Source organism: Manis javanica, chromosome 16, assembly GCF_040802235.1.
Source record: "Manis javanica isolate MJ-LG chromosome 16, MJ_LKY, whole genome shotgun sequence".
Taxonomy (NCBI): domain Eukaryota; kingdom Metazoa; phylum Chordata; class Mammalia; order Pholidota; family Manidae; genus Manis; species Manis javanica.
This window is the reverse complement of record NC_133171.1, coordinates 34350565-34378488: the sequence shown is the minus strand read 5'-3', so window position 1 is coordinate 34378488 and position 27924 is coordinate 34350565. Positions and strand designations below refer to the sequence as shown.

Sequence of the window (27924 nt, the reverse complement as noted above, 5' to 3'; positions counted from 1 at the left end):
GGCGCAGCCCCGCCGGGCACGCGGCGGGCTGGGAGGAGCAGCGCTGCGGCCGCAGCCACCGGGGTCCCGAGCATCGTCGCGCGGCCGCTGCCGGCCTCGGCATCCCCGAAGCCGGGCGCACGTGGGTCGGGGCGGGGACGTGGCGCCCGGGCTGCAGCCGCGGCGGCCCGAGGGGGGCGGGAATGGGCGCCGCGGCAGGGGCTAGGCTGATGACATCACGGCCGGGCTGCGGCAGCGCGGGCGCGCGGACATGGCTGCGGCGGCTTCGGCGGCGGCCGCGGGCTGCTCCCGGGCCTGAGCGCCCAGCGCCCCCCCCCACGCGGGGCCGCCCGCCAGTACGCGCGCCCGCGGGTGCACAGGCAGGGCGCCTGTCTGTTCCCGGACACTGGGCTTTCCCCCTCTGCAGCCTCTCTTGGCCGAATTGCTGGGGATCCCGGCGACAGGGGGCGCCACGGAGCCGGGGGGAAAACCGTAAGGAGCTGGCGGGAGCCTCCAGGCGGTGCTGCCCACCTCCCGTCTCCCCGCGCCCCGCCCCGAGGCTGGGGCTTTGGAGGATGCAGCCGGGTGAGCTATTGCTTGCGGGGGGGGTTCCTCGCACGCTGAAGTGTGAACACCGGGCAGGGCCTTCCCTGGGAATTGGGGTTCTCCAGGACCGGGAGGCCCACCCCTCTCCAAGCCTCTCTAAGCTGGGAGCCTCCCCCCGCACCCCAAGTAGAACCCTCCGGGCTGCAGGCGTGAGCTGCTCCACCCCCAAACTTGGCGCTGTTTCGCAGCCGAGAAACGGGCTCTTGCAGCCTTGCGTTGACCGTAAACCTTGCCTCAGTTCGTGCATTTGAAGGGAGAGGCAACTTCAGATGAGGGGACCTCACAGACGAAAGGAGTTGGAGCTCGGCTTGCGAATATTTTGAAGAGAAATTTTTTTAGGGAGCCAGAGGAAATTAATGCTCTGCCACACTCAAAACGCACACACTCCCTCTCACCCCCTCCCATTTTTTCATAACCAGCAAAAAGTGTATTGTAGCTGACGGCCGGGATTGTACAGTGGTCACCGGTGCAATGCCAGCGCTTCAGGCACGGCGGGAGCGCGGCAGTGCCTCAGGGCGGACGGCCACCGCCACGGGCCCGGGACGCCGCTGCGGCACCGGTCTGCGGCATCTGGCGGCCGTGGCCGGCCGGGTGCCGTACCGCGTTCCGCCGCTCCCGAGGCAGTGCTGCCTTTTCTTGTGTAGGGCTGGTTTTCGCTGGTTTTGTTTTATTTATTCTCATAAAAGAACGGCAGTTATTGCGATAAGGTCACACATTACTGCATTTATGGAGTTTCTAGTAACTACTTAGGTGGACTCCTTGGAATATTTTACGAGACTGAAGAAATTGTGTCATAAAAAAGTAATTTGTATAATTTTGTCAAGCCGTTAAAGAATCACTGACAATACTTAAGTTTTCTTACTTGCTGGTAGGTTCTCAAAATGGGTGTTGTTTTCTGACTATACAAAATCAAGTGCAGAGCTCTGCATAAAAGCTTAACCATTTGCATTGATGTTCTTCAGACCTTTAGCATACCACCAAGTGTAAGCATTAAAGGAAACCCAAAAGGCATTGCCTCATGCATTTCTTAAATACCAGATTTATAAACATGGGAAACAATAGATTAGGTTTTCTTACGTACGACTTGTTTCCTAGAACAAACATTCAAGTTGTTGACATGTTGCATCTCGTTCAGTTATTTTGGTTTAAAGATGGCAGGACCTTGCAGTTGCTAAGGTGGGGATGTTGACTGTCAGAGCGTAGGCAAGTCACAATAGGCTCATAGGTCCTTGGCACTCAGGGGCTGACAGGTCGCGCTGCTCAGAGGTTTCCTGACACTGCAGCCCACTGCGGTGAGAGGCTGTATTCCTGTTCATTGCGCTGGGGTTACTGAAGGGAATCCTGAAAACCTGCAATGTGTGATGTATCAGGAAAGGTAGAATTCTTCAGCGCATTGATTCAACGTAGCCTCGTAAATGAAAACAACAGAACTGAATTACCCTTCTGCAAACACTGGAAGAAATAACAAATAGAATTTAGGAAGATTATCTTTGTACTACTTCCAACTGACTAAAATTTGTTGAATGAGCTGAAATGGCCTCGATAGATTTGAAACTTGACTGAGACCACATACACAACATAGTTACCAATTTGCCCCAAACTCTGGATTTTTAACAACAATAAAGCAACTAAATAGCAATTATGGTTTTCTGAGCTATTACTTCAGCACAACTGTTATCATCCTGAGTCTTGCTGCACCATTTATAAGTTTTAAGTGCACACAAGAACATCATTTATCTTTCTTGGCAGGCAAATGTTTAACCGCCATGCAGTAGGATTATAGATATTTCTTTTAAGATGCATTTATTTCTGTTCTTAAGATCAGTTATCCCAAGGATACTAATAATAAGGAAACCACATCATTGCAAGAATTTACTATTTAGGTTCCATTATTATTTTCTGTTGTTTTTTGGGTTTTGTTTTTTTGTGTGTGTGAATTTATCACTTCCTTCTCCAAATAATTACGTTATTAATTGCTTCTTTGTTTTTATGTGACATTAATGCATTGTGGAAATTAATAAATATTAAATCAGCCAATCAATCCTTTTTAGATGTTAATTCAGTAGAATGTATGGCTTTTCCTTTCTGCTAGGTTTTCATTAAAAAATAATAATTGACATTGTATCAAAGTCGCAAAAACATTGAAAGTTTGGGGGTATGGATGGAGGAGGAAGGTCCATGGCCAAATCTTTCAAGAAATGAAAATCAAGATGGAAAAGTATATATAATTTTTTTACTTTTTATGATCATGAGTTAGCACTGTCACCCAAGAGAAGACAAATGAGTTGGGAAAAATATTGAGAACCTTTGGTGTCAGGTATGTGGAAGATGACCCTCCTTCCCTTTGGTTGTCAACTTAACTGAGAACACACGTGAGGAACCAAAGGGAAAGTAAAATACTTTATTCAGGGTAAGTTCAGATTGAAGAAAATGGCTTAGAGTCAAGGCCAAAATGGGACGCCACTCCTTTTCCCTGAATTCTCCATTCCCACCCAGTCACAGCTGAACAACTACAGGCCTTCCCAACACTAGGGCAGCAAGGGACCCTACCCCTGCTGTTTCTTACCTAGAGACCAGCAGCTAAAAAGAGCCTGACCGTCTTCAACCCACAAGGCATGCAGTGGGAGTGAGCAAGAGACAGGGCCATACATGAGGAGGGACCTTCTGCACACCAGCCCTGCCCTGAGTGGCTAGCAGGCCCTCCCCAGTTTCCCTCCTCACTGAGTCATTCATGTCCCAAAGAGAAGAGACAGTAAGGGGCTCTAATAAAATGGCAGAAACATCTCCTAGAAGTGTATAAACTAGGAAATTGTGGCACAAATTCCTAATTTATGGGTTACAAAGAAATCACGAGAAAAGAAGCCTCCACCCTAAGCTATATAGCGAGGGAAAGGGAGGAAATGAGAATGACTCAAGTTTTGAGCTAGGGTGGAGGGACAGTTTCGAAGGAAAAGACGACAAACTGAGTTTGAGACCCACTGAGGTGGAGATGTCAGAAGGACATCCATGTAAAATTATCCAGGAAGCCCACGGAAAATATGGGTGGAGCAGTCGGAACGAGGGACAGACTGGGAATCATCGATCTAAATTACAATTGAAGCCATGGATACGGATAAAATGACTAAGAGTAACTTTAGAAAGAATTGGGATCAGAACTTTGGAGATGACTTCCACTTGCGGACTGGAGAAGGAGAACGGAAGGCAAGACGATGCCAGCCAAGTGGGAAGCCTTCCAGTTTAGTGGCTTTTAAGGACAGACGCACAAATGAGGTTTAGGAGGATGAAGACTGAGGTCTGGTGACTGGGCCACCTTTGGAAACCTTCCAGGGAGCTGAGTCATTGTAGTGGGAGAGGCTGAAACCAGACACTAATGGACTGAAGACGGAGTAGGAGGGGGAACAGAGGAAAGAACTCTGTCCACAATCTTTAAAGATATTTAGCTCTAAAAGTGATGAGCAGAAAGGCAGCTAAAGCCTGAGCAAAGGCCAATAATGGTTGTTTCACCAATATAGGTACCTGACCAAGTTTCTGAGGACCCTGGGAAAAGGAACCAGCCGTGGGAGAGAAAGTAAGAGTTGGAGAGCGGGGAGAAGAAGGAATTCTCCTGGGCATTCATGGTTTAATTGTATTAACATGTCCTGAGTCCCCCAGGCCGGCTCCTCCTGCTCTCGGTCTGCTTTTGACCCTGCAGAGTTAAAACTGACCTTGACTAGTTCTGATGGCTCCCTGCCCATAGTCTTCTCCCCACCAGCCCTGGCTGCCAATACTCGGAATAGAAGAATGATTTCTGGGCAAAGAGGAAAACCTTGGAATGTAGCTCAGGTTGTCTGTAAGCTTTTATAACAAACCCCATATGGAAGTAAGCAAACTACCCAAGCTGTAATCACACAAGGACATTACCTTGAAATATTATCCCCTTAAGAACAAAAAGTTTAGGAAAGAATGGTGTTAGCAATAAATGAGTAGAAGTAAATCATACTGATTTGGGGCTGGTAACCTACTTGTTCCCAACTGAAGTTCTTTACTCACAGAATTAATTAGCATGGAAGGAATTGAGAGGAAACTAAGGAAATGTATGGCCTGTTTATTTCATGACAGTGTAAGACCAGGCCCTGTGCCAACAATATACATGTTCTTGTATGGGAGGTAAGGAAACTGTGTTCTCTGGAGGAACCTACATCATCTAATGTAATCTTGGAGGTGATTTCTTAACCACCAGAATCAGGGGAACCATCATGTGGCTAGATCACTACTGCCTTTTTAAAATTTGAGTTTTTGAAGGAAAAATGATTAGGTTCAATAATATCAAGTATTATTTTTAGAAAATATTCCCTGGGAAGGAGCTTTATGCTCATTTTATCATAATAAAAGCTTTTAAAATAACATAAAGGAATCACTGGAAGAGAAAATACTTCAACTGGAATAATTCCAAATTGTTCTTTTAACAGTTAAGAAATTTGACAGCCTGATTAGGATTTGTAGCCCTATGGGTTGTGGAATTCCTGATACTACTGCGGGGGAAAAAATGTTCTTTCTTGTGAGCATTACAGACTTCCCAAAAGAAGTCTGCTGAGTTTGAAAGTTTAAAACATCGGTGTAATTGAATTCATCTACTCCATAATGTTTTGCAGACAGTTTTTGGAAAGTAATCATTTATTATCCACAAGCAAATAGAATTCATTTATATAGTTTTCCACAGAGTGTGGGATTAGTCATGCAGCAAAATACTGAGTCACTTGGCTAGAAAATTTACTCATAGTTGTATGAACTGCCAGTGGAAAATTTGAGAGCTGTTCATAAATCAAATTATAAAGCTCTTAGAGTTATAAATCACTGAGCAGCATTGTTCATTATTATTCACATAGTGTAAAATGTTTCCACCATTTCTAAGAAAGGGCAATTGACAAAGCAAGTTTGAAAGCTGAAGATATTGCCTTCTCGATCCAAGGGAGGAGTTGCTGTGTAGGCTGCAAGCATTTCTAAATTCTTAAAACAGAAAAAGGTAAAGTAGGAGGTTTATAGTTGCATAGTTAAAATGTGATGAGATGAATAAAAACCTAACTAACTAATGTTTATGAATTAAATTCCAGGCTGTCTTAATAAAATCAGAGCAACATTTAATAGCTAACATTCCTCCATTTTGTACAATAATTTCTTGTAGGGCTCTTGCATTAAATATTTTGTGGTTATAGATTTGTATGCTAATGCATCAGCATATAAGAAGAAACAATGCCACTAAAAGAACAGAAGTAGCAAGTGTACCGAGGAGAACAGAGAATTGTGATGAGTAACTGATTAGTAAAAGGTGTGTCAATAACACATAGTCCCAGAGGTTACTAAAATTATCCCACTGTCATGATATAGCATAGATCTAAGAACAGAAAGAAAAGGACACCTCAAAATGTCTTTGTAGCCCCAAACACTCTTCAGAGTAAAGCAGGCCAAAATGCAACTAAATCAGAATAATAAAGTTTCTATTTCAAGGAGGAAAACCAAAAAACTAAAGCCTGTTTTGCTGGTCCTATCTCTGCTGTAGGTGTTCTTAACTTGCGATTCGTGAACAGGCTTTTAGGGACCTGAAATTATATGTACAAATATGGGTCTCTTTTGGGGACTTGATTCATAGTTTTCATCAGGTTCTGAAGAAGTTATTACCAAAAAAAAAGGGAGAGAGAGAGAGAGAATCAATCAGAACCATACAAACCCATACAGATACCAAGGTTTCTGCAGTATCAAATTATTTTCTCAATCCACAACATTAATATCATGGTACCTCTCCTGAGACTGGGAAAGGGTCTCAAGCACTGTCAGTCTAGGATGAGCTGAGGAAACTAGACTCTAAACCTACACAGGAGTTCAAGGGCATCTCCCAAATGCAGGTGAATGCTGCTCCTCGAGGACTAGGCTGAGACCGTGGGCTGTGAGTTTCCTTGTCCTTTTGCACCTTTAAACAATGGGAGAGAGACAGTGAGCTCCCTAAGGTGACTGTCATTGGAGTGCCAGCTCTAACCCTGAGAAGGCAAGCCTTTGTTAGAGACTTCTGTCATGGGAAGAAGGGCCGACCTGGTGCCTGAGCTGCCTTCAGGCCAGTGAAGTGTCCCAGTACCTATCTCGATGTTTGAATCGATAAGCCTGCTCTGAGCCAAAAATTGGTCCTAAAACTTAGTCTTGAGCTCAGAGTCTGCAAGGATCTCCGTAGTCTTAAGGCTTAGAAGAGAGGCAGAAGGACTTACTCCTAGATATCCAGATACCCAGGTGAATATACAAACCATTCTTCCTAAATCCTGCTCCAAGCCACAGCTTATGAGGTTTTTCACACCCAGTGCTCAGCTCTACCCGTTATCTCTAGCTTTCCACACTTGCCATGCTTGTGAACCTCAACTTCACTCCCACCACCATATTCTCAGGACACTAGGTCTTAACTTCCCATCACTGTGACCGTGCTGTGTGATTCCCACTCCAGTGGGTAGGTCCAGTTTCCAGGGCTGTCCTGATCTCTCAGTCTGGCTGGTTCTAGTTCCTCCAAGTTCCCTTCTGACCCACTAGGCTCTGAAGGGTTTAATGGCACAACATTCATGCATTTCACACAGAGACAGACTTTGAACCAATACCATTCCCTAAGTTTCTCAGACCCCCAGGTCTAGCGGGCACTGTTCTTTGTAGTTTTGTTTTGTGGCCATTTGCAATGAGGCAGGAGTCCATCTTGAGAATATACTGTAGGACTGCAGTTAGTGTCCCAGACGCCCTGGTGATCTACCATCTGTGAGCTGTTGAAGTCTGGGTCTTAGTGCCTGGATTAAGGGGCAGCAGTACCCTTGGTTGGTACCTTGGTTGGTGATCATTCACTTCTCCCTCTCCCTCAAAGGCCATGGGACAACATGCGCTGGGCTTCCTCGTTACTGAACAGCTAGCTACCTCTGGGTGGACCAGCGTGTTGTCTTCAGTAATAGCTAACACTTACTATCCACTTTCTGCTAAATGCTTTACATACATTTACTCATTTAATTCTCACAGCAGCTTCAGGTAGGTACCTCCCAGTTGGGATTTGCTGGACAGCTACCTTCCTCTCTTCTGACTGTCCGTAGTCTATCCATACACACAGGGGTGAGGACCAACCCAACAGCTGATCAGCCGTTCCTGGCACACAAGAGATCTGGTCCTCTCCTTTAGCCTGTGAGGAATTTGCCTAGACCATCTCCTCTAATCTTTCAATCTAATAAGACTCCTTTCATTAAAAAATTATAGATCCTTGGTGATGGTTACATCAGTGTATACACATATCAAAGTTTATCAAGCTGTGTACTAAGATTCATGTATTTTATTATATGTAGCTCAACATAAAATTTTATTAACAAAAAAATTGTAGATCCATTCTTACCATTTCATTGCCATGTCCCCATCAGTATCACTTGGGTAAATTTGACAAAGCACCTCCAGAAGTTAAATAAGGGCAGGGGGCCAGGCAGAGCACCACTTTGGAAAAAGACCTCTATTACTACCAGGCTGTCCTTCATAAAAAGATAGCTTTAATAATTTTTTTCTTTATGTTTTTAAAATTGAGACTAATTTAATACAGCATTATAAGCATCCAGGTTATTTAACAATGTTTCTTGACATCCTGCCCCTCCCCACTGTGCTTGATCTAAGCTGGTATGAGGGGGATTTGGGTCTTTCTCCTTCAATTAGTAATAGAAATACTATTAAAAGCTAATATGTTATTAATATACTTAACATATCAACTCATGATGGGGTAGTTATTCTATTGCAGATGGGGAACAGGCACAGAAATATTACATGGGTACCAAGTATTGGATCTATGGCTATGGATCCAAACAGTTTGATCCTAGAGCCTGTGTTTGTAACCACATCTATGACCCTGCTTCTTCATCTAATATATTTGGAAGAGATTCAGACTGTAAGACTATTCAGGCTACCTACATAGCAAGACTTTACCTCTACCAAATAAAACAAAAAGTATTTCACTAAGCTGTCTATCCTTTGGTAGAAGAACAAGTTTAGCCTTTCCCCTCTTTCTGTGAAAGGATGTACATTTGCCTGAGGTTCTCTCCCCTGCTGGCTGTTTGAGCAATTTCTCTACTATAGAATCATGGGCTCACAACATTGTCCCAAAATGCCACCACTGAGTCCCATGTTCCTCTCAGTCTTTAACACTACTGAACCTTGAGCTTGGTTTCCATACTTTGAATTCATCTATGCTTCCTTCCTTCGTGTAACTTTCTAGGCTTCAGCTGGACTAGATAGGTCCATTCCATCTCCTTGGGCTTCCTTGTTTGGTCACTACTTGCATTCCCTCCTTAACTCACTTCCTGGTTCTCACTTGCCCTGCAGGTGCCCTCACCCAAGCTTGGCAGTGCAGGTACAGAGAGAAGATGGCCTTTTACATTCCCTTTCACTCTTATTATTCTATGAATTTACTCACAGAAAAATACTGTAGCTCATAAATATATGAATGTATTTTTCTAATGACCTATTCACAGGATGTAAAGAAACATCTTTAAGAATGTGAAATGTAGCTTATTGTTGCTTTTTTTAAAATTTCCATGTTGCTTCAACATGGTATAAGAATAGTAGAGCAAGAAAATTATTGGTGGTAGGTGAGAAGGCAAACTACTTAAGATGATTTATTAGGTAAATTATCTACAATACGTGACTCAGCACATTAATTATGTTTAGACCTAAACTTTTGAAACTATAAAAGTACAAAATTAATAGAGGTATTGGTAGATGGTAATCACTTATTATATTAATATGTCATATTAATATGTCATATTAATATAGGGTATAATGGGGCAGATATTTCAAAGAGAAATTAGCTTGTCCTTGCGTGTTATAGTTGATAAGATAAATTAGTATTTGAAAGTTGATTCACTCCTGATTTTTATTCATAAAAATTAATTCTTGCATCAGAATTATCACATTTTGTGAATTTTAAAAATTGGCCTGAACTTACTAATGTTCTAGAATATGATTACTTAGAGCAAAAAGCATAATGATCTCACCTTGCCCTCAACTTTCAAAATGAATAGAATGTTCTACATTAATCAAGAAAATGTGAAGTGGAAGATGATTTACATGATGTATAGTTGTCTTAAAAATAGAACTTTTGATTCTTACCCTTCTTTAGGCTTAACTCTGCATCTGTATTTCTGACAAATGGGGAAAAGGCACATAAATATCAAGAGTTGGGGGTGTGGGGGACAAGTAGTAACAGAATAATAGCCAAGGAGAAAATACTCACAAAAACTACTCTTTCTGAGAAAAGATTTTGGCTGCCCTTGAACCATAGGAAAACTTGCCAAGTCCCTCTGAGTTTTGCATATACTTTTCTTGTGCAAACTTTCAGATAGCTCCACACATGACATAGACAATGGGTGACATTGTGGAGCAGATGAAGATTGTCTCCCACTGTTCCCAGCCTCTGCCTTCTGTGCTGTTACCTCTCTGCTGTAGAAGCCTTCTTCCTGAACACACCAAGATGAAAGTAAGCCAGTCGACAGAGGCTGAGTCATTTAGCACCTGGCTTTCTTGCCAGCTCAGGAGCACCATAAAGACTCCGGTAAGATGATGAAGCTAACACGTGTGGCTGCTCTCTTAGTCCATTCCGGCTGCTATAACAAAACACCCGAGACTGAATACCCTACAAACAACAGAAATTTACTTCTTACGGTTCTGGAGGCTAAAAGTCCACGATCAGGGTGCCAACATGATTGGGTTGTGGTGAAGGCCCTCTTCCAGGCTGCAGACTGCCAGCTTCTCTTTGTGTCCTCACATGGTCAAAGGGGCTAAGCACGTCTCTGAAGCCTGTTCTTTGAGAGCACTAACCCCATTCAAGAGGTGTGCCCCATCATTATCTAATTACCTCCCCAAGGACCCACCACCTAATACCCGCACCTTTGCTGGTCAGGGTCTCAGCATATGATTTGGGGGAAGGGGAGAACCCATTCCAATTTCCAGGTACAGGGAAGCTGGGGGGATAGCACTCTACCTCAGGGCTAGTCAAAATGGAAATGCTACCAGCCCTAGACTCAAATGGAGAGGAAAGGAAGTGGGTATTTTCAGCCTGAAAGGAGAGGGTCATATAGATAAGGCTACTGTGAAAATCTAAGGCGACCCTACAGGAGAGGAAGGAGGAGGATAATTCTCCTAACTCACTGTCCTCCCTCCCTCGGATCTGCTTGTGCACTGCATTGGCTGAACCCAATGGGAAGAGGGCAAGGGAGCCCAAATAGGCCAACCTGCAGGCTTAGGGAGCAGAGTAGAGATGGCTGAAGAAGGGATCTGGAGGGACAAAGGGAAGATCTGCAGCCCTCGGTCTGAGCAGGACTACAGAAATAAGAAACTCCTGGTGAGCAAGTTGACTTTAGTCTTTGTGCGAAATGGGACCATAAATAAAGTTTTATTGGAACACACTCATACTTGTGTGTTTACATATTGCTTATGGCTACTTTCAGGCTCTGAGGGCAGAGCTGAGTAGCTCTGATAGAGACTATATGAGACAATCTCACTTTGTACTGCTGCTCATTGCACCACAAATCACAATAGTGCAGTTATAATAACTTGGCAGTGTTATAGTGTTATGCATATGGTCATGCTATGGCATTTTATTAATTTTTTATTACCAGTGCATGCCAATTATGTCAAAACAAGAAAAAAGGAAAGAAAACTGGACTTCGAGATTTTAAAGCAGAGATTGTTATCAAATTAGGTGGCAAAGCATTGTGTTTATTATAGTGACACTATAGCTGTGTTAAAAGCACATGATATCTGTCAACAGTACTAAACTAAGCACTCATCACAATATTCGCAACTCAGGACAGCAACAGTCAGAAAAATTAGAAAGTTTGAAATGAAATATCTCATCACAGCAGAATTTCTACACAAAAATAAAAATGAAAATGAGTCTGCAACCAAAATAAATTTCCCAGTGGTTCATTTGTTAGCCAAGCAAGGAAAGCCATTTACCAATAGTGGGTTAATTAAATAAAGCTTGATTGAAGTAGCTGAGGACATGTGCCCAGAAAAACATAAACTTACTTAAGACTATTAGCCTTTCAGCAAAAACAGTGCCCTAAAAAATCAAGGACATTGGGAGCAACATTATAATCAATTAAAAAACAAGGCAAATGACTTTGAGTTTTTCTTGGCTCTTGATGAGTCAACAGATGTTATTGATACTGCTCAGTTGTTCTTCTTTACTTGGGAAATAATTGCTGAGTTTACAGTGACTGACAAATTCGACTCTCTAAGTAGTCTGTGAAAAAACTATGGGAGAGAACACTTTCAAATACATTGAGAAAATAATTCAGATCAACCTAAGGTGGAATCTACTAAGATGTGCTATAATTGATGGTGGTGAAAATGTGTGTGGAGCAGAAAAAGTATTAGTTGGGCAAATTTACAAAACCTGTGAAAATATAATGCTTTTAAAGCCTATATTTTGACTATTTGTCAGCAGGTACTTTGCAGAAAATATTTGAAACAGTTATATATGATTTATTTGTTTTTCCCCAGCTCTGCCTTTCATTAACTCTGTAATCACGGGTAAGTTAAATTAGCCCCCTAAGGTTGTTACATATATATGGTTTTTAAAATACCTTTATTAAAATATTAGTCACATACCATGCAATTCGCCATTTGAAGTAAACAATTCAGTGTGTGTGCACTTTTCTTTTTTGTATATTCACAGGGCTGTGTAACAATTACTAACATTTTTTTAGTAAAATTCAATTTTTTTTGAACATTTTTGTCACTTCTACAAGAAACACTTTATCCATTCATCCCCTACTCTCACTCCTCCACCAATCTCTCATCCCTAAGAGATCTATTTTGTCTCTATAAACTTGACCATTCCTGACATTTCATATAAATGGAATCATGCAATGTGTGGTCTTTTGTGACTGGTGTCTTCCACTCAGCATAATGTTTCCAAGGTTCATTTATGTGGTAACATGCATGAGAATTTAATTTCTTCTTATTGCTGAGTAATATTTCACTGACAGGATACACTACACTTTATCTCTTCATAAGTTGATAGACACTTGGGTTTTTTCTCCTTTTTAACTATCATGAATATTACTATGAACATTTGTGTATAAGTTTTTGAGTGTTTTTATTTCTCTTGCATAAATTGATGTAGGAGTAGAATTGATATGTCAAATGGTGACTTAATGTTTAATTTTTAACATTCAACATTTAACATTTAACATTAAACATTAACATTGGGAACTGCCAAACTATTTTACAATCCCAACAGCAATATATAAGGGTTCAAATTTCTGCACATATTTACCAACACTTGTTACTTTCTATTTTTTTATTATAGACATCTTTGTGGACATGAAGTGTCCTCTCATCATTGTTTTATGTGCATTTCTGTAATAATTAATGATATTGAGCAACTTTTCATGTGCTTATCAACTATTTGTATATCTTCTTTAGACTAATGTCTGCTTAAATCCTTTGCTTATTTTAAAAATTGGATTATTGCTCTTATTATTGCATTGTGAGAGTTCTTTATATATCCTATATACAAGTCCCTCATGAGACCTATTTTCAAATATTTTCCATTTGTGTGGTTGTCTTTTTATCTCCTTGATGATCTCATTTGTGAAAATAATGTTTTTGTTTTCATATCTATAAAATCATTGCCTAACCCAAGATCACCAAATTTACTCCCTTGTTTTCTTCTAAGAGTTTATAGTTTTAGTTCTAACATTTAGGTCTATGATCTAAATGTACATTTTTTTTAGTTAATTTGTGTGTATTGTGTGAGTAGGATTCATTCTTTTGCATATTCATTCTTTTGCATTGTTCCAGCGCTATTTCTTGCAAAGACTCTTCTTTGCTCATTTAATTCTCAGCATCCTTGTAAAAAGTCAATTGATCATAGATGCATGTTCCTGGACTTGTACTTTTATTCCAATAACTTATATGTCTATCCTGATATCAGTACCACATTGTCTTAATTACTGTAGCTTTGTGTTAAAATTTGAAGTTGGGAAGTGTGAGTCATTCAAATTTCTTCTTTTTCAAGATGATCTTGGCCACTCTAAATCTCTTGTATTTCCATATAAATTTTAAGGTCACTTTGGTAACTTCTGAAAATATTATGTGTAAATGAAACAATAAAATAGTGTCTATGGTAAACTTCATTCTTGTGGACTTGACCTAATCAGTTCTATAAATTTTTTCAAAAAATAGAAGTCAAATATTCTAACTTGCCCTGCTATACAGCATTTCAATAACTTAGCAGTAGTGAAGTTTTGCTGCAGATGTTTGAGCTCAGGGCCAAGATTGAAATTTTTGTGAATGAGAACTGCCTTCAAGTGCTCTTATGGAACATTGAATAACTAATAGAATTTAGCTTTCACTGCACATTTGATAATGTTTCTTAATGAATTCATTAATAAGTTACAAGACAAAAAGAGTACTTATATGCAAAACTTATACTGAGATAAAGGCATTTCAACAAGTAATGTGTGACTCATAAGTGAATGTCAAGTTGCATTATACACTTCCACCACTGTCAAAAGTTGAAACAAGAAATGAGATGTTCATCCCCACATAGATTTGCGCTGGATATTTTTTTTTCTCTCTTTTTTTTGGATATATTTCCTTATTGAAGTATAGCTGATATACAATATTAACTTCAAGTACACAAAAGAGTGATTCAGCAATTATATACATTATTAAATCCTCACCCCAACCAGTGTAATTACTGTCAACATAGAAAGATATTATAGAAGTACTGACCATGTTCTCTATGCTGGAGTTTCATCCCTGTGACTATTTTATATTATGATTGAGATTCTGTGCCTCTTTATTCCTTTCACCCATTTCACCCACCCACCCCAAGCCCTCCACCATGGTATCTGCCTCTTCTCAATGTCTATGAGTCTATTGCTGTTTTGTTTGTTTGTTTTGTTTTTAGATGCCACATATAAGTGAAATCATATGGTATTTTTCTTTCTCCACCTGGCTTATTTCACTGATCATAATACCCTCTGGCTCCGTCCATGTTGTTGCAAATGGCAGGACTTCTTTCTTTTTTATGGATGAATATTCCATTGTGTATATGTACCACCTCTTCTTTATCCACTCATCCACTGATGACACTTTGGTTGCTTCCATATCTTGACTATTATAAATAATATGGCAATAAACATAGGAGTGCATATATCTTTTTAAATCAGGGATTTTGTTTTCTATGGGTAAATTCCTAGGAGAGGAGTTAATGAGTCTAATGGTATTTCCATTTTTAGTTTTTGAGGAATCTCCATACTTCTTTCCATAGTGGCTGCACCAATTTACATTCCCATCAACAGTGTAAGAGGGTTACTTTTTCTCCACATCTTTGCCAATACTTGTTATTTCTTGTCTTTTCAATAGTGGCCATTCAGACTGGTGTGAGGTGATACCTCACTGTGGTTTTTCTCTTTTATTATTATTAAGGCATTATTGATATACACTCTTATGAAGGTTTCACATGAAAAAACAATCTGGTTACTACATTCACCCGTGTTATTGTGTCCCCCACCATACCCCATTGCAGTCACTGCCCAACAGTATAGTAAGATGCCACAGAGTCACTATTTGCCTTCTATGTGCAACACTGTCTTCCCCATGATCCCCCCAACACCATGTGTGCCAATCATAATACCCCTTAGTCCCCTTCTCCCTCCCTTCCCACCCACTCTCTCTCTCCCACCCCTCCCTTTTGGTAACTGCTAGTCCCTTCTTGGAGTCTGTGAGTCTACTAATGTTTTGTTTCTTCCATTTTGCTTCACTGTAGTCCACAAATGAGACAAATCATTTGGTACTTGTCTTTCTCTGCCTGGCTTATTTCACTGAGTATAATATCCTCCAGCTCCATCCATGTTGTTGCAAATAAGATTTGTTCTTTTCTTATGGCTGAATAGTATTCCATTGTGTATATGTACCACCTCTTCTTCGTCCATTCATCTACTGATGGACACTTAGGTTTCTTCCATATCTTGGCTATTGTAAATAATGCTGCAATAAACATAGGGGTGCATATGTCTTTTTGAATCTGAGAACTTATATTCTTTGGGTAAATTCCTAGGAATAGAATTCCGTGGTCAAATGGTATTTCTATTTTTAGTTTTTTGAGGAACCTCCATATTGCTTCCCACAATGGTTGACCTAGTTTACATCCCCACCAGCAGTGCAGGAGGGTTCCCCTTTCTCCACATCCTTGCTAGCTAGCATTTGTTGTTCTTCTCACTGTGGTTTTGATTTGTATTTTCCTAATAAATATCAATGTGGAGCATCTTTTCATGTGCCTGTTGACCATCTGTATTTCTTCTTTGGAAAAATGTCTGTTCAGTTCCTCTGCCATTTTTTAATTGGGTTATTTGTATTTTGGGTTTTGAGGAGTTTATGAGTTCTTTATGTATTTTGGATGTTAACCCCTTATCAGAAAAATCATTTATGAATATATTCTCCCATACTGTAAGCTGCCTTTTTGTTTTCTTGATGGTGTCCTTTCCCATATAGAGGCTTTTTAGTTTGATGTAGTTACACTTGTTTATTTTTGCTTTTGTTTCCCTAGCCCAGGGAGTTGTGTCCAGAATAAAATTACTAATGCTTATGTTCAAGAGATTTTTGCCTATGTTTTCTTCTAAAAGTTTTATGGTTTCATGTCGTATATTTAGGTCTTTAATCCATTTCATGTTTACTTTGTGTATGGTGTTAGACAGTATGCACTGGATATATTTTTCAAGTTCAAATTACAGTTTTGAACTTGCAAATATCAAAAGAGTTTAATAGAAGGCTACAACATTGTCTTTCAGACTTTAATGCATATACAAAGTATTTCTAAGTACATTTAACTATGCAACTGAGGAACTTCTATCAAAGCTTAATTGGAAGTAACTAATCGGCAAATATCAAAAGAGTTTAATAGAAGGCTACAAGAGTCCACTAAGGGAGAATATGTCCAGTTAAAATTATTATCCTGTGTTGGGAGACATGGACTTCCCTGGTTATGGCTGTAGAATATTGTGAACATACTTAATAAAACCACTGAACATACACTTAAAATGGTGAATCTTGTGTTATATTAATTTTATCCCAAGAAAATTACAGTCTTATGTATTAATATCAGCATGTGGCTGTACATCGGTGTGAAACACATTTTCAAAGATGAATAGGTAAAATCTCATCTAGGTCAGCATTAACTAATGAGCAATTGTGATTGCTTTTGATGGTAGGGAACACTTTGAACCCAAACTAAACAAGAGGTTAGTTTTTTTTTTTAAACTCCATTCTCTTTAGTAGACCTGTCTTACAAAAAGTTATATTCAATTATTGTTAGTATATTTTCAATTTTATGAATAAAAATTATGTAACATTTTATTTTCTCTCTTGCTAGATAAGTACCTACATAGTATCCTCAACTGTGCTTCTCTACCTGCAAAGCCTAAAATATTTACTATGTGACCCTTTACAGAAAATGTTTGTTGACCTTGCTCTGGGTAAATAAACTAATGATATTTGCTAGGAGTAGAATTTTTATTTATGGAATGCTCTCAATTGTATATCCTTGATTTAGGATTGCTTATGGCAAGCCTAGAATCTTTGGATTTATAACTCCCTCGAAAACGTCATGCAAGCGATACAACTCTGAGGTATTAAATGGAGTGTGTCACGACTTAACTGTGTGAAGCGACCCTCAAACCGCAGAGGTCTCGCCTATTATTCCAGACCACAGAGGACCTATATGACGTAAGAAGGAAGGGCCTGCAAAGCCTGCAGGATGCCCCACACCTCTCCCTACTCTGCCTGTGCCTCCTGGCTGCTTGTATCTTTGAAATTATTAATGAAGTTCGATATTAACTAAATCTCCAATTTCTGTGAGTCAGATATGACAATCCAGAGCCATGTGTCATACAAACAATTTCAGCAACACCATCCCAAATATAATTTTATGAGTGGAATAGAGAATATGAACTTCTCTTGAAATAGGTAAAAGAACCATATTTTCTAAAAGAAAATACTTAGTGTAATTTAGTAAGGACATATGTTACTTTCTGCTTAACTGTCCACATATTTCTTTACACTCAGTCCTTTCTGTAAAGTTTTATGTTATTTGTAATTAAAAGTCTTTTCATGAAAAGAACATTATGCAAGTAGTAAGGATGCTAAAATCATAGCAAAAGTAAATTTCAACCCTATTTTACCTAAAAATTGTCATCTGCTTTATCAATTTTGAGAAATAATTCTCTCTTAAGTTTTATGAAATGTATTGTTGCCTTGGATATAGTTTTACCCATTCTGTGTGGTACAATTCTTAAATTTACTTCCATCTCAAAACTTGAGAGTTTTCAGAGAATAAGAAAACAAACTTTTAAGCAATTCTTATTGACCTTCCTTTGGAATATTTTGATCCCAATTAGATCTGCTATTATTAATGTCTTTTTTCCTAAAGATATATATATATATATAAGTTCAGTACTCTGAAGTACTGTTTGCATCAATTTATAATGTTCCTATGTTGTTCTTCAGATTCTTTATAACTGATTGACAAGAAAAACTTGTAAAGATGGAAAAAATTTACACTATTGAACTGTAAATGACAGCTCACTGCATGTCACATCATGGACACTTGATGTCTTCATGGTGATGGAATTGAAAGACTGGAATCAAATGAAAATGTGTACTAAATTGGTTAGTGGGAGAAAGTATGATAAGACACATTTAGTAAAAGTGGTTTATTTGAGTGGCTAGTGCTATTATGAAACATATGTTTGTAAGTGTATTATGTACATACTTTTTGTTTTTGCTTTTAAGGAAAAACATTAACTTTTGGGCTACGTCCAGAATAGCATCAGCTACATGGGTATTCCCTCCTCCTACAATTTCAGAAAACCTTTGATAACTAATTGAGAAAATGCAGAAGATCTTGCAAACAGATGAAATTACTAATACCCAAGCTCTTAGAAAAGGAAAGAGGAAAAGAACAGACACAATGGATTCAGAGAATGCAAACAGTGACATGGACAAAGGACAGGTTGGTGTTCTGTTACCTTGATAAAAATTTTGTTATCTAGCTCTAGCGTAATTCCATCATTCCTTTCATTATTTATTAGTACTTTCTCTTCTTCTATTAACTTATTCTTCTCTTTAATTCTTTATTCAGCTGAGGGAATAAAAGTTCATGTTCATGTTCTCTTTTCAATGTTGAACAAGTTGAGTTAGAAAGATACTCAAAAGACATTTTACCTGCTTCTGTTTAAGTATGACCAATGATGCTATTGTTCAAACTTTCCTTGATAGTCTGAGAAATTAAAGATCTGACAGCAAACTGTAGGAAAATGTTTTCCCTCAAAAAAAACAAACACTGGAGAAATTGGAATACCTCTTCTTTAAGATTTACTGCTTGCTTTTTAAAAAAAATTATTCCACTTGGTGACCCATCATCATCACTGTTTTGGGCAGGGACCTTTTCCTATTTTTATTTGTTTATGTATTTATTCTTTTTAATCTGAATTCCCCATCCCATTCTTCTATGCTTTGGACAAGTTATAAATATGTTTTTTCTGTATCTTTTTACTTGTGTGTCTTTGTAATACATGTATTGTTTTATGTGCATATATTCTAATTTTTAAAATACACACTATGTATTCATATGGCTTAAAATATTTTTTAGTCTTCTGGGGATGGTGTCTAGAGACATTCAGAATGGTGCATCTGACATGCCATCATTGGCTGTCCTGTAATACAGCCACTAACAAAACTAGGCTGTCCTCACCCCTAATAGAATTACTTACCTTTATACCCAGAAGGTTGGGAAGGCACCAAAATCCATATGTAGCATGTGCCTGGGCCAACTTTGAGGAATTTGTGCTGTGACCTAAAGTTCTTATGACATTATCTAAAATAAAAAAAACATGTCAGCAGGATCTTCAGTGGTTCCGTGTGTGCTAAATGTGTCTGAGACAGGACAAGAGAGCTTTTCTGAAAGAGGAGCAGAAAATTGTGACAGTATTTAAGGCACAAGGACAGAGTCAGAAATCTAAATAAGAAATAAAGCTTTCTCGAGTAATCAAAAAATAAAAAAAACTATACATATATATTTTTTTAAGTAAGCGATGAAAACTCTCCTTCACATCCCCGGCTCCCATTTACCCTTCCCACCTCCCACCCCCCAAATACAGGTAACCACATTTACTGCTTTCTTGTTTATCCTTCCAGGTCTTTCTTTATTCAAATGAAGCAAATATTATTATCTCCTCTTTTGCACAAAATATAACTGACAAGATATGCTGCTTTCTGCTTTGCTTTTTTACTTAATATATTCTGAAGATCTTTCTACTAGTACATAAAGAACTTTCTTTTATTATAGCTCCATGTTATTCCACTCTGTCTATGTACCATTATTTATTTAACCAGTCCCCTATGATGTGTGTGGCTGGTTTCCACTCTTTTCCTTTTTACAAATCATGCTGCACTGTACCACCTTATGGATACATCATTTAGTGGGACACTGGGATCATAATACACACCTTAATCTAGTTCTGATGTTTTTAATCAGCACTGTTCTTAACATCTATCTATCTTGCTATTATATATCTAATTCATTGTGTATAACTATTGCATAGCACCATATTTATCCTTTCCTCCAAAGATGAACACCTAGATTGCCTCTAGCATCTTGTTACTAGAAACAATGACAAAATAAATACCTTAATACATGTCCTTTAAAGAAACAGTGTGAGAATTTCTCTGGAATAAAGAAACTTTTTTCCCTTTCATATTGAAGGACAGTTTATGGCTTATAAGTTATATGTTCATTTCTAGTTCATTTGACTAATACTATTAGATTGCTTTCCACATCAGTCTATGTGCCCAGGAACAGTGCATAAGGGGTTCCTGTATTTGTACTTCCCTGCCAATATTTATATCCATATTTCATATTTTTGACAATTGATGGGAGAAAATGACATCCTGTTTCAATTTTCTGGTGCAGGTGTGGGGGGCCCAGTAGTTCCTTGAGGGGTAAAATAGTCACATGACCTTGCAGGCCAGTATTGTGATTTCTTTAGTGATGTATTTTCCTCAAAAACATAATAGCTTTCCAAACTATTTCTGTTTGGTTCCATTGTAAGTATCTACAGCCAAACATCTTGTTTGGTCATAAAAAAGCCTGAAAACTCTCCTCCTTTATTATGACAAGAAGGTCATATGTGCTCAGCCTCTCTGTAGCCTGTGGCGGTTTTCTAATAGTCATAGGAAACAAAATCTTGAAGATAACACACCGAATCTGATCCTTACCATAGGGATGGATCTCAGTATCTGGCAGAGAACACGTGAAGAGAAACTCTTGAGAAAGCCTTGGGATCACAGTATTACATACTACCATTTAGATGGAGAAGTCACTGGCTTTTTCAAACTTTGAAGATTTAACATTACTGGATTCAGTCCATTTAGATTGCAAGCTGCATTCCAAATGCAGATGGAAGGAGACAGCCTCTCATCTCTGCCAGCTGGCTCGCCCTGACAAGAGTCGCTGATACACTCCAGCATTTTTCTTTTTCCAGGCTCAGTAAGCACATGGTCTGCCTTCCAAGGCATTCCAGGTGACAGTTCCACCAAATATGTCACCAAGGTCTAACCAGAGTCAGGGGGCTTTCCAGCATGTTATACCTCTGCTCTTTTTGCCCCAAACCTGACCTCTAAGTAATTCAAACATGTCAGGTTTGGGGTAACCCGCTTCTAGCTGCCAACATCTACATAGTTAGGACAGATGTTGCAAAGGCCGTAACAAAGACCCAGATATAACAGTGATTTATACAAGACAGAAGCTTATTTCCCTTTCACACAACAGCAAGAGCAGTCTAGGGGTGCTATGGCAGCTCATACAAAATCATACAAAACTGTAATTGTATTTTCTATAACTGATCTCATGTGGCTCTCAATTCTCCATCTCTTGCTTAAAAAGAAAGAAAAAAAAAGTTTGAACTTGTCCATTGTCCATTCGCAGGGAATTACAGTTAGTGTTCTAACTATTGAAAGTTTCTATGATCTACCAGTATAATTTCAGTCATTTTGGGATTTAAACCTCAATAGATCCTAGATTCTTACCCTCCCCCGAGCTTTCTATTTCTTTTTGTGGAAAGTGACCCAAGTTTCCAGTAGTCTTGCCTATCGTCCCAGCATCTGGGGAGGGAAGCTGGCCTTCTGCTGAGGTTCTAACTTCCCTGCCTGGCTTCTAGGTGTCCAACAGTGTTACTGCTGAGACACAGCCAGTACTCCTAGGTGCTTTGGGGGTTCCATTGGCCCTGGCTGCTGGAGTTTGCCATCCTGGCATCCACTGCCATCTTCTACAAGGTTCCAGCACCCTGTGGCCTCCCTGTCTACATACTAAACGATTTCTGTTTCCAGTTCCCTTGGCATCTACCTGTTTCCTGACCAGGACAAAGGGACCATTTGGATTCCCTTGCTGCTTTGCATGAGCTCTGGGGAGTCTTGATGCTGTCTCGGTCCATTCATTTAGACACCAGTTTTGGTCATTTCTGATCCATGACCCAGAAGGGCACCATGTTGTCCTGAGGTTATGCCAGGCATGCCTCTTTAGGTTTATAAATTTTTTAATGTACTGACAAGAGAGGAGACAGTCCTGCTGCTCTGGGATTGCCCCTCATTTATCTGGATGTTTCTATGTGTATCCCTACCCCTGTGGTCCATCTCTCTTCCCACCAAGGACTGGGGCAGGAAGCGCAGACCCTTGAACCTGACTTCCTGCCATTCCAGTTCCTTATCCCAAGGCTCCTCCGCCTACACCAGCCACTTTTTCCCTTCCTGTGCAGCAGGAAAAAAAAAACTTTCTTTTTGTCTTGCCTTTATCTCTTCTACTCCAAAGCTTATTTTTAATAACTTGATACTCCAGGCTTCTAGGTATATCTTTATATGCTCCAATTTTCCAGATTAGTAATTTAAGAGAATTCTTTTCTGTCTCAATACAGCCTGGATTTTACAACTCAAATGCTGAAGTTTTCAGACTGTCATCCTGCATTGACCTTAATGACTATTTTTAAAACTAAAAGGTAAACACACATGCTGTGTTCTAAGTGAACGTTCTGTCTCCTTTTATCTGATGCAATGAACCCCCAAATCGGCCTCATGGCATAGTCTCAGCAGAGAAGCTATGAATGAGGAGTTAGGGGAGAAATGGAGGATATGAACAAAGGTTCATATGGTGGTCTGGCTGATCGTTAAAGTATTTTTCACAGAAGTTAGACAGAGAATCAGATTCCTGATTTCTGTTTTGCAAGAGACATGTGCATGAAACTTTGATGTCTTCCCTTATTCTGAGTTTCCCCAGATAGCGGAAGACAAAGCTCAGGCTGGATCACCAGTTGGGGCCCAGCTCCTCTCCCGGACCAGGACGTGCCTGAGACAGCCGGAATGTGTCGGTCTGATTAAGCACCTGCTGTGCACAGAACATGGAATAAACCATTATGAAGTCACTTTGAAACCTCTTCTGTTCTGCCTTCCTTGTATTCTAGAGAGATCCATATTCAGGAAATGCCTTTCTGCCGGGTGAGAGCTCCAGTGAGGAGGAAGAGCCTTTAGCAGAATTGTCAAAGGAGGAATTGTGCACAAAAATAAAATGTCTGAAACAAAAGCTCACAAACACCCGGAAAGAAAACAGCCGACTCCGACAGTCCTTGGTCATGCTTCAAGGTAAACTCTGAGAGAACTGACATTTTTAGATGAAAGGGAAAATACACTATGAGTGAGCAGTGTTGCTCATCAGCTGTCAAGAATGAAAAAGAAAATCAGTACCTTAGAGAAAAAATTAAAAATCACATCTTAAAATCTATGATTATACAACAGTACAGGAGGACTCTATTGAAGCTTCTAGTTCATTGCTTAGAAAATTTTAGATCATTTCTACAAAATGCCAAATGTTGTATTCATTTAATAATGTTCAACAGATATTTATTGAGCATTTTATAGAGGCCACTCACTGTGTGAGGTTCCAGAGAGAAAAGATCAGTAAGACAGAACAAACGTGTTAAGGCGCTCATGATATACTTACCTCATTCCCCTCTACCAGGGAAAGCACTAGAAAACGGAGCCCATGGTGATCCATTGGACAACGACTAGAATTAAAGATTCCATATGTTAAGTTTTAGTCTGGGGTTTGGAAAGAATGCTCTGGGAAAATAATCATGTTCCACTGAAGGCTTAAAAAAGAGAAAGATCGGGCTCAGCAAATTAAAAATCATTTGGCGTAATGCCTTTTGGTGGAATCATATCTTGTGCTTAAGTGTTTATTTTTCAAAAATTATGTTTTCTGTTTATAATTAAGCACCATGCCCTGTTTTGTACAGCTGAATAGTTGGCAATTATATCCTATGTTGGACAGCATTCTGTTGTAAAACAGTAAAAACACAGAACATTTTGAAAATAGACCACTCTGGCTGCTGTGTACAGAATGAGTACGAGAGGAACAAGAAGGAAAGTGCGTAAGAACCACTTACAGAAGGAACTGCAGTCACCCAGACTAACGGGATGGCAGCTTCGCCTGGGGCGATGCCTATGGAAAGAAAGAGGGCGGTGCCACTATATTTTTAGAGTCAGAAATAATAGAAGACAGAAAGGAGTGATGAGCTAGGTTGACAGAGTAATGACTCGTGCTTTCCTGAGAATATTTACTAAATTGAAGGTTTCCTGGTTTTAAATAGAAACAGCTACATATGAATGAAAGTAATACGTTTATTCCATCAACAAGCCATTAGTTCTTTTTCAACTTTACTTTTATAACTTACTGATAGTTTTTCCTGATGAGATTTTCAAAGAACAGATAATTCTCATTTTTATTTAGTCTCTTCAAGAATTTAGAGTAAAATGAAAAGCTAGTTTATAAAATTAGCATAAACTGCTAGTTAAAAGTATTGATGCTGGAGTTACAGACCTTGGTTTGAATCTCAGCCCTGCCTGCTAGCCGTACAGCCCCGGCCTCACCACTTCACTGCGCTCTCAGCCCCAGCTTCAACTGCCTCGGGGCGTCCTGTCAGGACCTTGTTGCTATAAGGATTAAAGGACATCGTTGGAAGAAATGCCTTATTTACCCAGTGCCTGGTACATGATGGTGCTCAGTAATGGTAGTTATTGTTATTGTCTCTCTTTTTATTGACACCAGACCTTGACACATAAACCCAAAAAAAGGAAATTATTAGACCAATCTTTGTTACAAATTTAGGAGAAAACTCTAAATGAAAGAGGCAAATCACTTACCAGCTTCTTCTCTCCAGCGCTCACCGGCTGCCGTTCCATTTCTCCTCCCTGCTGACTTCCCGCACCTCCTCCCATATCCTCACTCTCAGTTGATGACTTTGCTTCTCCACTGTGATTGGGGGATATGCTGGGACTGTCATCTCCCTGCACCCATGCTTGTACCCTCCACTTTCTCTTCTGCTCTCATGACCCATCTTCCTAGCCAAAGGCAGAATCTCCATCTATGCGTCAGATCCCATCGTCTTTCACCTAATCCAGGGCAAAGCTCCAGAGATTCTCCCCACTCTCCTGCAAGATGAAATTTTCCTTCTCTCGTGAATCATTTTCATTAGCATCAGACATACTATTATTCCTCCCATTAAAAAAAAAGTATTTCTGGCCATTTCCTTCTGCACTTTCCACACTGTTTCTCTTCTTCCCTTTATAGGAAAACTCCTTAAATAACGTGACTGTACACACTGTGTTCGACTCTTCCCCTTTTAATCTTTCTGGATCCCACTCTAACTACAGCCTTATCATTCCACTGTAACTTCCCTTCTTATGATCCCCAATAACCTCCATATAATAGTTTGCTAGTGACAAAGCACCACATATTAGGTAGCTTAAACAACAGAAATGCTCTCCTAGTTCTAGAGACTAGATTCCAGAGTCACGGTGTCAGCTGGGCCATGCGTGATTCCTCAAAGGCACTGGGGATGGCCTCTCTCCTAGCGTCTGCTTGTGCCTTGGGTCGAGGCAGCATGATGCCAACTTTACATGCTGTCTTCCCAGTACGCTTGTCTCTCTGTGTCCAAATTTCTCCCTTTTTAAAAGGATACCAGCAGATTGCATTAGTGTCCACCCTAATGACCTCATTTTAACTTGATGACCTCTGTAAAGACCCCATTTCTAATAAGGTCACATTCTGAGGTACTGGGGTTAGGACTGTAACATATCTTTTTTGGGGGACAGAATTCAACCTATAATATTCCGTATTACTAACCTCAATGGTCATTTCTCGATGGTCGTCTTAAGTGCCCTGTTACCAGCACTTAACACATTTGGCTATGTCCCCTTCCTTGAAAAAGGTTCTTCATGGGGCTTCAAGAGCACCGCATTCACCAGTTTTCCTCCTGTGCTGATGATCTTTCCTCCTTAGCCTAGTTGGCTGATTCATCTGATCATCTTACCTTCTAAATATTTGATGATGCCCCAGCCTCAGTCCCTGGACTTCTTTCCTTTCTATTTGCATTTGCTCCATAGCTGATTATATCCAATGGTTTGGTGTTAAAATCCATCAATAAGCTATGATTCTCATATTTCCATTCCCAGCCTGGACTTCTCCCTTTAACTGCAGTCTCATTGTCCAGCTGTGTACTTGACGTATCTAGGAGGCATCCCAGACTAACATGTCCCAAACCATATTCTTGACTGTTTCCCTCAACTTGTTTCTCTCTTTCCTCCTCATCTTGGTTAATGCAAACTTCATTGTTTCAGACTCTCATACCAAAAACCATGATGTTATCTTGCATTTCTATTTTGCTTTCATACCGTGCACTCAGTCTGTTGGCAAATCCTACTGGCTTTACCTTCAAAATACTTTTGTAATACAATCGCCTTTACCACCCTCACTACTGCCACTCTGGTCCAAGCCACTGTATTCCTCACCTAGATTATTATGGCAGCAGCTTCCTAACTGGCGTCACTATTTCTGCTCTTGCTCCTTGTAGTCTGTTCTCAACACAGCAGCCAGAACGATCCTGTTAAACACAAGTCAGTTCATATCGTTCATCTTTTCAAACCCTTCTGTGCATTTCCACCTTGCTCTGGATAAAACTAAAGTCATATTTATGATCTTTGAGTCCTTACGTGATCTGGCCACCTCCCTTCCACATATCCCTGTGGCCTGATTTTCTACTTCTTCCCCCCTCCTTTGTGATCCAGTCACACCAGACCACTTGCTTCCCCTTTGAAGACATCAGACATGATCTTACTTCAATGCCTTTGTACAACCATTCCCTAAGCCTGGAATGTTCTTCCCCCGACTATCCACACGGTCTGCACCCTCACTTACCTCAAGTCTTCAATCTAAATTCATCTTTTCCCTAACCTCCTCTCTATATCTAAAACTTCAACCTCTCTTCCATCAATGGTTTTTTGTTTTTTTTTAACTCACCTCCCCTGCTTTGTTTCCTCTTTGGCACTTAAAATTCTGTGTAATCTATTATGTATTTAATATCCTCTGCCCCTTCCATACTCACACACTAGAACGTACCCCTAGAAACCAGGTAGTAAAGTCGGCTATTGGCTGGACTTCCGGCTACAGAAAAGTCGGGTACTGCCAACTGCCGCTGCAGTATTCATACATGTATTTATTCACTCAGTAACTCTAAAGCCCTATTCTATGTCAGGCACTGTTCTAAACACCTAGGAAAATCCAGTGATAAAACAGACAAACACTCTTGCTCTCATGGAGCTTGCATTCTAGGGGGCCAAGATGATCAAAATCCACGAAAAATGTTTTTATTAAATTATATAATATGTTAGCTGGTGATTAGTGCTATGGAAAAAGTAGTAGGATTGAGATTTGAGGAAAGGGAGTGTTTTGCATATTAAACAACACGGTCATGGTGGGTCTCCTTGTGAAACTACAGTTAGAAACTAGGAAGATATCAGAAAATTGAGATTTCATGTATAATCCAAATAAGAAAGGGGTCTAAGAAAAGAGTACAGTGTTTATCTTTTGCTCAGTAATGTTCCTAATAACTCCTTGAACTAAGAATCAGGGCTGTTTCGCTGTTTGTAAAGCCTACTAAGAAAAAGGACAGAATATATATGCCATTGTAGACATTCACAATAGTAAATGTGTGGGTGCAATAAGTGTATGTGTTAAGCATTTGAAACATATCTTGTAGATGACAACTGACCAGCATAATAAGTTATAAAAAGAAAAAAGTGATATATCTACTGTATAGAGGATATTAAATTGTCATTATTTATACAGAATGAATGTATACCTAGGAAAAACAAAGCATCAATTGAAAACTCTTATAACTAATGAGATTTTATTAA

The 27924-nt window shown here is 39.7% G+C and overlaps 1 protein-coding gene across 4 annotated transcripts in view; it reads left to right on the top strand.

The window, feature by feature from the left end:
• Nucleotides 1–143: 143 nt before the first annotated feature.
• The window catches only part of BEND6 (BEN domain containing 6), a 45563-nt gene continuing 17782 nt past the window's right edge, over nt 144–27924 (top strand). The window contains exons 1-3 of one of the 4 annotated variants that reach the window (XM_073224761.1): nt 144–564; nt 18418–18637; nt 23136–23313. In XM_073224761.1, the coding sequence (XP_073080862.1) occupies nt 18518–18637; nt 23136–23313 (298 nt within the window). In that variant the 5' untranslated portion in view covers nt 144–564; nt 18418–18517. Of the gene's footprint in view, nt 565–17228; nt 17353–18417; nt 18638–23135; nt 23314–27924 lie in introns of those variants that run through there. The other 3 variants (XM_036998395.2, XM_036998390.2, XM_073224760.1) reach the window with 3 other exon arrangements.